Here is a 10711-nt window from a genome sequence, read left to right as displayed (position 1 = left end):
GTGAGGAAGAATAGTCTAGGTGCAATAGACTCACAACTCAATTTTCAAAAAGGGGTATTTTCACCCTGAAGCTTCCTGGAATTTTGCCCCAATTCTCTGAATGCAGTCCGCATGACACACCTTGTCTGAAAGCTTTCTAATACTTTATTTATTGAACTTGAGTAATTTTATTTTCATTAAGTGCCTTGGGACTCTGTAGTGTTATCATAATGGGAAAGCAAGAGAAATGGCAATGTGATGCTTCCCGATTCCTCCCTCAGACACATTCTATTAACAGGATGGATGGAAGACCCTGCTAGCAACATTGGGGGGGAGGGGAGAATGGACCTCGTTGATTGACTTCTGTTGCAAATTTGACCATTTCCTCCAATTATTTCATTGATTTCTGTTAGTTGTTTTAAATTAACATTTCAATCCCCAAAGAAATTTAATTGCACCTTATTTTTCCCATTTATTTGTTCTTCACTCTTTCTTCCACCCATAGTTTCGTCTCTACTGACCATCTAGGCACCAGGAGTCGGAGATTAGAAAACGGATATGACATAATTCCAGTTCATAATGACTGTCCAGCTCAGTGGAGGGGAGAAAACCCAATTATCTCCTCCCAAGATTCTTTCCTTTTAATTTGTTTTTCTTAATATTCTAGTATTCATTCTAACTTCCCATATGACCATTTCAGCTCTATTCAATGAGCCAGAAAAGAAGACATTTTTCCCCCCTGTACCCAAAGAGCTTAGCATGAAGTTCAGATAAATCATGTCAAGCTGTTATTAATGCAGCCAATGTTTGCCTCTGGGTGATTGCGATCTTCAGAGCTCCTAGCATCATTCATTCGTTTGATATGTAAACTAGATTCCTAATAAACCAAGCCTCTCTTCATCCCACAGGAGACAGCATACTCTCTTAAGATTTTCCCTGATATTGATGACGTTTGCCCTCACTGAGTATTCTGCTCTGTGTTTGAACCTCTCTGGCTGTCTTGTCACACGATGATCCCCCCACCCCCACCCCACTCACACACACCTCATATTGTTTTCACAAGGCCCATTGCCTTCATGAGTTAAAGCAGAATTAGTAGGTTTTGGCTAATGGTAAACAGAGCTAGCATGATCTTAAGCTGTGATACCATCATTGCCTGTCCACATTTCTGCGGGTGAGCCTGTGCATTTATTAGCTTCATTTGCATCAGTAATTCATGCTCATCCATCAAGATTTTGCCCTTCCCCCCTTTTCTCAAACTTCAGCATCCACCCTCTCAAATATTCTCTGCTCTCAAGCAGGCAGAAGACAATCTCCAACTCCTCTCCTGTCATATGGCACACTTTTTTCTTACAGCTTTCTCGTTTTAGTTCCTGTGTGGTCTTTAACTTTTAAACAATTTAAAAAATTGTTTGCGTTTCTGATTTTAAGTAAACATAACACTTATATACTTCTGAAATAGATGTCCCTCCTTATGCTAAAGTTTATTCATTTATTATTTGAAATAGATTCTTCTTTCATTCATTGACCCCCCCTCATACACAGTTCCCCCTCCCTCCCTGCCTGTCTCCCAGCTCCTCTTCATTTCCCCTCTCACAGGATCCACTCCCCTTTGCTTCCTCTACAGAAATGATCAACCCCCCACCCCCAAGAGACAACTGCCAAACAGGACAAATCAAGACACAATAAGACAAGGCAAAGCCCTCATATTGAGGTTGGGAAGGAAAGCGGAAAAGTGTTCCAAGAGCAGGCAAGAGTCAGAGAAACTTCCTCTCCCAGTTTTAGGAGTTCCCCCGCAAAAAAAAACAAAAAACAAAAAACAAAAACAAAAAACCACCAAGTTAACAGCCACAGCATATACACAAAGAACTAGGCACAGACCCTTACAGGCCCAGCATTTGCCACTTCAATCTTTGAGCCCATGTGAGCAGTGCTTAACTGATTTGGTGGGCCATGTTCTCCTGGTGTCCTCCATTCCCTCTGACTCCTACAAATCGTTTCTCCTCTCGCATGGGGTCCCCGATATCTAAGGGGAGAGACCCAAAGAAGACCTCCAATTATGACTCTTTGCTTCTCTCATAATGCTTTGCTGTGGATGTTTGCACCGATGACAGCTGAGAAAAGCACTGTGAGTAGAGCAGCGTATCATTGGGAGTCAGTGTTTTACAACGTCAGTGGTACCACACTTTAGCAGATTTATAACATACCCAAAAGTGAAAGCTGCACACAGCTGTGATAGAACAATTAAGATCAATGTGAAATACAAAATCATGGTGTGGTCCAGCTATGGAGTCCTAGCCCAAAGACTCAATTCTGGGGACCCCCAAAGAAGCACTCCTGTAAAAGTCAAATGTAAAAAGAATGTGTGAAAATCAGGAAAGGTACTCAAAACAGGATGACAGTCTTGTGGAGGTGAGGAAGTGTTCCTGTGTTGGTATTTAGGAACTTTAAATATCAAGAGGAACGAGGGTGAGGGTGTCAAGCAGTCTATATTCAAGCAGTCTTGATCAGACTGTCATTTGGTTGATCGTAATCACCTCACGGTTAGTCATGTGGGTCTTATTAGGAGAAGAGGAAGTCGATGCAGCCTGGGTAGTGATTTCAACTCATGACCAGACTTTTATAGTGCAAACCTGTTGTTCCTGGAATCCATGGTGATTGCAGAGGAGCATGACTCACATGGAAAGAGAGTGATGCCAAACTTTCATCGGGCATCTGCAGATGCTTTTGGCAGAAGCAGCATCTAAGTTCTCATTATAGTTATTTAATTTTTTTAACCTTTACACTTATTTTGTGCATATGGGATTTTGGGAAGCATATATGTTCATGCACCACTTGCATGTAGTGTTCCCAGAAGCCAGAAGAAGGTATTAGATCTACTGACAGACGATTGTGAACAGCCATGTAGGTGCTAGAAATTGAACCAACGTCCTCTGGAAGAGCGTCCAATGCTCTTAACTGTTGAGCCATCTCTCCAGCCCCCTTTTTATGGATTTTAAAATATTGGTGACACAAATATTGCTAGTTCCATGCAATTGCTGGGCTCCAAAGCTTTATGTTTTAAACTTGTTTGCATTTATATGTTGTTCAGATGCCTTCTTGGTTCAAAACTATTTTTGGAAAAAAGCAGAATTACATCAAATTAGAAATAAACATCCAGACATGCTGTTATAGAGCTGGTAAATGTAAGTCTCCAGGGAGTTTTATTAAGAATATGGATGGATGTTTATAAATTGAAGACTATTCGAGCTCATTAGATAATTTGTTTTATTTTTTTCTGAAAAACGCACAAGAAATTGTTTTTCAATTTTTAATATGCATATTAATCACCTGGGAACCTTGTTAAATGTTAATTTCCTCTCCCTGCAGAAGAAAGTCTGGTATCTTATGGTGGTGGGAAATAAGGAATTCATAGTTTTGTATATTCTTCAGAGGATTTAAGAACAAGGTTGAGTAGCATAATTTGTTTCCAAAGGCAAATGCTTCAATGCAAATAAACACTGTATTCTAAGAGCATTTTGAGGAAATAATTGTATTTTAGAAAGTTTACTAAAATAATCTATGTTTCAAATAAAAAATCACTTTAGCAGGCATTTTCTATTTCCACATTGTCTCAAATTCATACAGTAGTTTCAAGCAAGTGAATTACACAGAATAACAAGCTCAAGATGGTACTATTAGGAATTAAGTGTCTCTAAAGCTATGGTTGTCAACCTGGGGGTTGTGATCCCCTCTGGGTGTTGAATAACTTTTCACAGGGTTTGCCTAAGGCCAATGGAAAACACACGTATTGACATAATTCATAACAGTAGCACAATTGCAGCTACATGATAAATAATTTTATGGTTGGGGATCATCACAACATGAAGAAGTATATTATAGGGCTACGACATTAGGACTGTTGAGAACCACTGATCTAAAGTCACTTTGTTCCCTTTTCTAAAACCTGGGTATTATTTCTGCCATTAATAACATTTCCTGAGAGAAATGGATTAACCTTTACAAAGACAGTCCCTCTGCTTGATGGGTTTTATAAAGGATAGTCCATACACTGTTGGCAGATTTGGAAAACCTGCAGCTCTTGTGGTATTGTAACCAATCATCAGTTGAGGAAGAAAGAAATAAAGAAAGAAAAAGAAAGAAAGAAAGAAAGAAAGAAAGAAAGAAAGGAAAGGAAAGAAAGAAAGAAAGAAAGAAAGAAAGAAAGAAAGAAACAAACAAACAACTGGCTGGAGACATAGCTCAGTAGACAGAATAATTTCCTAGCATGCAGAAAGCCTGGAGTTTGCTCTCTACTACAGGTTTGATGGTTCTAGCCTGTCATCCTAGCGCTTGGGGTTGAAAACAGGAGAACCTGGGATTCCCAGTCATGGTGACCCACATAGAGAATTCAAGGTTAGCCCGAGCTATGCTCTCCTTTCTCAAGTCAAAAAACTATAGAATGATTTTTTTAAGCTTTCTTACATGGCTTTGAATTTCTTCCTTTCTGGGCAGTGGATGTGCTCATCTCTCATTTAAGACTGTGAGCAAAGGTCTCAGGGCCCCTTCCTCCCAAACACAGTCCATGTTCATCCTTTCAAAATCTCATATATTTTTCATTTACTGAACTTATGACAACTACAATTACAGACCCTTTGTGTATTTAATGAATTTAATGTCTGTGTCCTCATTGTGCTGTGAATTCCTCGGTGGCTTCTGTTCCATTAACTGCTATTAAATTAAAAGCTTGACCTGAGGCCTGGCGAAGAGGAGCAGCTAATACGCTGTATGCATGCATGCATGAGCGATGGTATAATAAAGAAATGCCCAATTATAAAAGTACTAATTTTTTTGACAAGCATCAATGCATATTGTAGAACTGTTTTTGTTGTTTGAATGTGGCAGGCACACTAGGACTTTCTGAAAGGTGAAACTATTAGACTCCCTATGCAATGGTGCCATTTAGGATTACAGTGTCCACTGAAGAGAGTGCTTCCTGAAGATGTGTATAAGCAGAACATCAAACTACAGCTTGATAGATCATCGACTCTGCATGCTAATATTATGCCTACTCTGAAGTGGAGGGGACAGAATGGCCTTATGGGTACTGTGGGGGAGAGGGAAAGGAGAAGAGTAGCGAGACATGTGCAGGGCTCTAACAACAAAAAGTGCCCCATACAATCAGAAACTTTCAAATCTAGAGCTACAGGAAGGATGTGGTTCCAAATCAATTACCCATCACACATAGCTACAGCACATCATTGTTTAGTGTGTGTAAAGCTGTCGTGATACTTAGTTTGCAACAATTGACTGAACAGAGCTGTGTATTTATTTGTACATGAAATGAGAAAGTGAAATGGAATAAGCTAACATCTCAAATGTCCCATAAAACTGAACAGTTGGATTATAATGCCAGAATCAAGAGTGCTTGGAAGATGTGCACAGGGACCAGGTCAGTGCTGTAGATGTGAGATTTGTTCAGTGCTGTGTGATGGATATGCTCAGACTACCTGTGAAAGTCTTTCATTTGGGGTGGTTGTCTAAGGCAGACAGTCACATTGATTAGTCCTTTTGTGATGTCACGCAAGCTTATTGAATTAAAAAAGGGGGTCTTATTTTCTTGAACTGCAGCTCAGCCCTTCTCAGGGGCAGCCATGCTTGAAGAACATCTGTCAGGGCACAGATTGGATATTGGAACTAGTCCATTATGTTCAACTAAGAGCTCCTGCTTGGCTACAGTTTCTTTCTCTCGGTGATTTCACTCTTTATGAAAGGAACAGCTTGCTCGTTCAGCAAGTGTGGCTTCTGCGACATTCCAAGGGAGGACTAGAGGCCTCAGCAATGCTGCAATGCCTCCAGTGAAGGACAGCAGTGCCCTCCATTCCAACACCTGCATTTCAAAGCTTCAGATCTGTAGTTTTAAGAACTGTGTGACCGTGGCTAGGGGAAGAGGTTTCAACAATTTGTATTCTTCCTGTTGGAATTCGATAACTTAAAAGCCTGGATGTTGTGGCTAAATTTGTCAGGTTACTGTCTGACCCGATCACTTTAATCAAACTAATCTAGAAAAAGAAGGATGTAAATAGCCTGACTTGATATTCCCGAATTGTAAAATGGGGCTAGTGGTAGTGTTGTTAGGCAAATTGGTGTCAATCAGTTCAACAGTGTGGGTCTAGCCAGAACTATATACTTGGGAGTTCTTAGAATTAATCTGCATTCTAACCTACCCCTGGACGCAGCAATACCTCTCTTGGGAATATACCCAAGAGAGGCTCTATCGTACAACAAAAGTATATGCTCAACTATGTTCATAGCAGCATTGTTTGTAATAGCCAGAACCTGGAAACAACCTAGGTGCCCTTCAACGGAAGAATGGATGAAGAAAGTATGGAATATATACATATTAGAGTACTACTCAGCAGTGAAAAACAATGACTTCTTGAATTTTGTAGGCAAATGGACGGAAATAGAAAACACTATCCTGAGTGAGGTAAGCCAGACCCATAAAGAGGAACATGGGATGTACTCACTCATATTTGGTTTATAGCCATAAATGAAGGACATTGAGCCTATAATTCGTGATCCTAGAGAAGCTAAATAAGAAGGTGAACCCAAAGAAAGACATATAGTCATCCTCCTGGAGATTAACTTTCATCGGGCGATGAAAGCAGACAGAGACAGAGATCCAAATTGGAACACCGAACTGAAATCCCAAGGTCCAAATCAGGAGCAGAAGGAGAGAGAGCACGAGCAAGGAACTCAGGACCACAAGGGGTGCACCCACATACTGAGACATTGGGGATGATCTATCGGGAACTCAACAAGGCCAGCTGGACTGGGTCTGAAAAAGCACGGGATAAAACCAGACTCGCTGAACATAGCGGACAATGAGGACTGCTGAGAAGTCAAGAACAATGGCACTGGGTTTTGATCCTACTGCACGTACTGGCTTTGTGGGAGCCTAGGCAGTTTGGATGCTCACCTTACTAGACCTGGAAGGAGGTGGGAGGTCCTTGGACTTCTCACAAGGCAGGGAACCTGGACTGCTCTTTGGGCTGATGAGGGAGGGGGACTTGATTGGGGGAGGAGGAAGGATATGGGAGGCGGTGGAGGGGAGGAGGCAGAAATCTTTAATAAATAAATAAATAAAAAATAAAAAAAGAATTAATCTGTGTTTGTAGGTGCATATACGTTAATGTATCATTAACTAAAGAAATGCAATCATCGATTTTGAAAAACTAGCTTTATAATGTATTACACCAGCATTTTCAAGTTGTTATTTTAAGTCTAGGAAGATAATTGTATTCTAATTGCCTCCCTAACTCAGTTTCTCTCCTTTAATAAATGTTGGTTGAATTTGCCCTTCTTCCAGACTTACTTAATTGGGCAGTCACTACCTTCAGCGTATTGTACACTGCAAGTATTCTTTTCATATTCATATTGCATGATACCCAAAACGCTTTATTGATAAGTAGAAGCTGACAGCTACATTTGCACGATTCCTACATTCCCAAGCATGTAATCTGCCTTGTATCTGCAGTTATAAACCGTGTTTTAAAATTTCTAGGTGATAAGCAATTGTCAAAATTGGAGCTATTGTCACAATTTCATTTTTCTTTTTCAGACTATTGTCATCAAAACTTGTTCTGAGATAACTTTTATGGTTTCTTCACAGTTTTCCCTCCTTCACAAAGCAAAAAGTAAAGCTTTGTTTATATGTGAGCAAAGACAAGAGTTTGGAGAACTTTCCGGTTCTGGCCTGGTTAGCTTTTTAGAACCATCCCAAGTGACATCCCCAAATATTCCGTCACCCTTTTGGTTGACAGCGATCAGTGCAGTTTGGATTCATATATATATGTCTATGATGGTTCAGGTCACTGTGTATTTCTGTTTCTTTCTTTCTGCAGTTTATTGCTTTTGCTTCTTTATTCTTCATCTTGGTTTCCATCACGACCTTTTGCCTGGAGACTCACGAAGCTTTCAATATTGTTAAAAACAAGACAGAGCCAGTCATCAATGGCACAAGCCCCGTTCTCCAGTATGAGATCGAAACGGATCCTGCCTTGACGTATGTAGAAGGAGTGTGTGTGGTGTGGTTTACTTTTGAATTTTTAGTCCGTATTGTCTTTTCACCCAATAAACTTGAATTCATCAAAAACCTCTTGAACATCATTGACTTTGTGGCCATCCTCCCTTTCTACCTAGAAGTAGGACTCAGCGGGCTCTCCTCCAAAGCTGCTAAAGACGTGCTTGGCTTCCTCAGGGTGGTTAGGTTTGTGAGGATCCTGAGAATCTTCAAGCTCACCCGCCATTTTGTAGGCTTGAGGGTGCTTGGACACACTCTTCGTGCCAGCACCAATGAATTTTTGCTGCTCATCATCTTCCTGGCTCTAGGGGTCTTGATATTTGCCACGATGATCTACTATGCCGAGAGAGTGGGAGCGCAGCCAAATGACCCCTCAGCTAGCGAGCACACCCAGTTCAAAAACATCCCCATTGGTTTCTGGTGGGCTGTGGTGACCATGACTACGTTAGGCTACGGGGATATGTACCCCCAAACGTGGTCAGGGATGCTGGTGGGGGCCTTATGTGCTCTGGCTGGAGTGCTGACAATAGCCATGCCCGTGCCTGTCATTGTCAACAATTTCGGAATGTATTACTCCCTGGCAATGGCGAAGCAGAAACTACCGAGGAAAAGAAAGAAGCACATTCCTCCTGCGCCTCTGGCAAGCTCACCTACGTTTTGCAAGACAGAGTTAAATATGGCTTGCAACAGTACCCAGGGTGACACGTGTCTGGGTAAAGAAAACCGGCTTCTGGAACATAACAGATCAGGTAAGGCATGCTTTCAAATGTGGACCACGTAATACTTTGTAGACCACTGTATCCTATAGGCAGAGGGTAGCTGTAAATATACATGAGTTTTCAGTTTCAACTTCTCCTAAAATATGTGTCTGTGAGGCTTATAGATAACTAGACTGTAGCATCTCTACATTTGGGTCTGCAGAGCAGGTCTGTGGGGGTTTCTGATGCTGGTGGGACTGACCTCTGCTGATAGTGCCAATATTTTCTTTTGCCCATTTGTTGCTTCTGTGCCAATGTTTCTTTGTTTCTCGGCATGATGTGATGGTATGACCTGAACCACTTCTCACTCTTCATCCTCCAAATGTTCACCTTCATCTCATTTGGCTTGGTGTGTTTGTCTCAGCTTTACCTCTGCCACATGGTACCCTGCCTCTCAACCTCGTTCAGGAGAAGCAGTTGCTTAAGGAGAACGGATGCTTGCACGTCAAAGGCCTAGACACTAAAGAGGTGATGTGGAAGACAGCTATTTCAATAAGAAAGCTCATTATTAGTAATATTCTAGACTGACTAAATTTTTATCATTTTAAACTTAGGTAGGATATTGCAACTTGATTCTTTTCGTGAAACAAAGTCATATATAATGCAAAAATTAAACACTCACCATAGTTCAGGGCACAGGTGATCTGCCATGGTAACCAATGACAAAACTCCATCTCATTCCAGCAATCATTTCTTATTGTGTTGTGCCTTGGCCTCTGCTCATTGCTAGAACTGTATTTTGAATATTTTATTGCTCGGCATTTGCTGGAATCTTGCTTCCTATATGCTAGAGGCAACACACAGTTGATTGAGTCTGAGCTGTGAGTCAGTCTGTTTAAGCCAAGACAGAGGAAGTTCTTGCTTGTCTATTATGTCCTAGTAAAATACAATATTTTTTAGATTATCAAGTTAAATAGCTTAATCTCTTTTAGATCTACTCTAACTATATCTTATATGAAAAAAATAATAACCGCTGATGGGTCTCAGGTCTCATTTAGAAACAAGATCCACCTTAGCTTCTGAAAATTTTGATGAGGCAAACAGAAAACTAGAAGAAGTGTGACTGGAGATGAATCTGCTGTTTAAAATTTTCATCCGCAGTCATTATATATGTATGCATTTGGGATTTCAGCTGGAAGTTCTATCAACACATATCTGACAGCTATTGAGAATACTTATCTGAAAGGGGGAACTTGGCCGAGGTGGTTGCTATTGCACTGCTATCAGTGTATTTTTGCAGAACCCTTAAAAAAGCCATGGTCAAAGAGGACACATCTTCTTCTCCATTCAACACTGTAGTATCAAGCCCGTGTGCAGGCCGGTGTATACAGAAAGCCCCTGACAAGCATGCAGAAGTAAACAACGCTCTCACGGACACGGGAGATCTTTGCTGTGTGCTTTGTTCAAAATGATCTCGAGTCTTCAAAGTGGGATGGTAGTTCTTATGCTTCGGGATTATTTTAGTAAAGATTTTTTTGGGGGGTGGGAAATTGAATTTCAGAAGACTAAGAAAAACATGTCTCCTTAAGAACTGCAAGGCCAGTCACTACTCAAGAGTTTTTTCCTAAGTTAACCATTTCCATTCATGGTGTCTGAATAACATGTAACAAACTACATGGTAAACTTGTCCAAATTTATTACTGCATATTTTTTGAGTTCATACCACCTGTGTGAAAGCTAATATCTGTTTGATTCCAAAAACGAATAAGAATTTTGTAAGGAACACTCCTCCCTTTTTCAATGCATTTTCATTTTTCTTGGTGTAATTCTCTTTATTGTGCTGAGTACAGTGTTGTGAGGACTGTGTGCTGTATATTGAGTGACTGGACTACAGGCATCTGCTGTAAACTCTTTGTCCTGTCTCATTTCCTCATCCGTCCCTGTCTGTCAATGGGCGTGGTGCTGTGAC

At 40.8% G+C, this 10711-nt stretch overlaps 1 protein-coding gene across 6 annotated transcripts in view; it reads left to right on the top strand.

The window, feature by feature from the left end:
• The window catches only part of Kcnc2 (potassium voltage-gated channel subfamily C member 2), a 176642-nt gene that overhangs the window by 158275 nt on the left and 7656 nt on the right, over positions 1-10711 (top strand). For 5 of the 6 annotated variants that reach the window (XM_026784491.1, XM_026784490.1, XM_013350378.2 and 2 more), the window contains exon 3: positions 7866-8793. In XM_026784491.1, coding sequence (XP_026640292.1) covers positions 7866-8793 — 928 coding nt within the window. Of the gene's footprint in view, positions 1-7865; positions 8794-9166; positions 10709-10711 lie in introns of those variants that run through there. The other variant, XM_026784492.1, reaches the window with a different exon arrangement.

The sequence above is a fragment of the Microtus ochrogaster genome, chromosome 24, assembly GCF_000317375.1.
Source record: "Microtus ochrogaster isolate Prairie Vole_2 chromosome 24, MicOch1.0, whole genome shotgun sequence".
In the NCBI taxonomy this organism is placed as follows: domain Eukaryota; kingdom Metazoa; phylum Chordata; class Mammalia; order Rodentia; family Cricetidae; genus Microtus; species Microtus ochrogaster.
The sequence above is the reverse complement of the archived record's forward strand: the minus strand, read 5'-3'. Positions and strand labels throughout refer to the sequence as shown.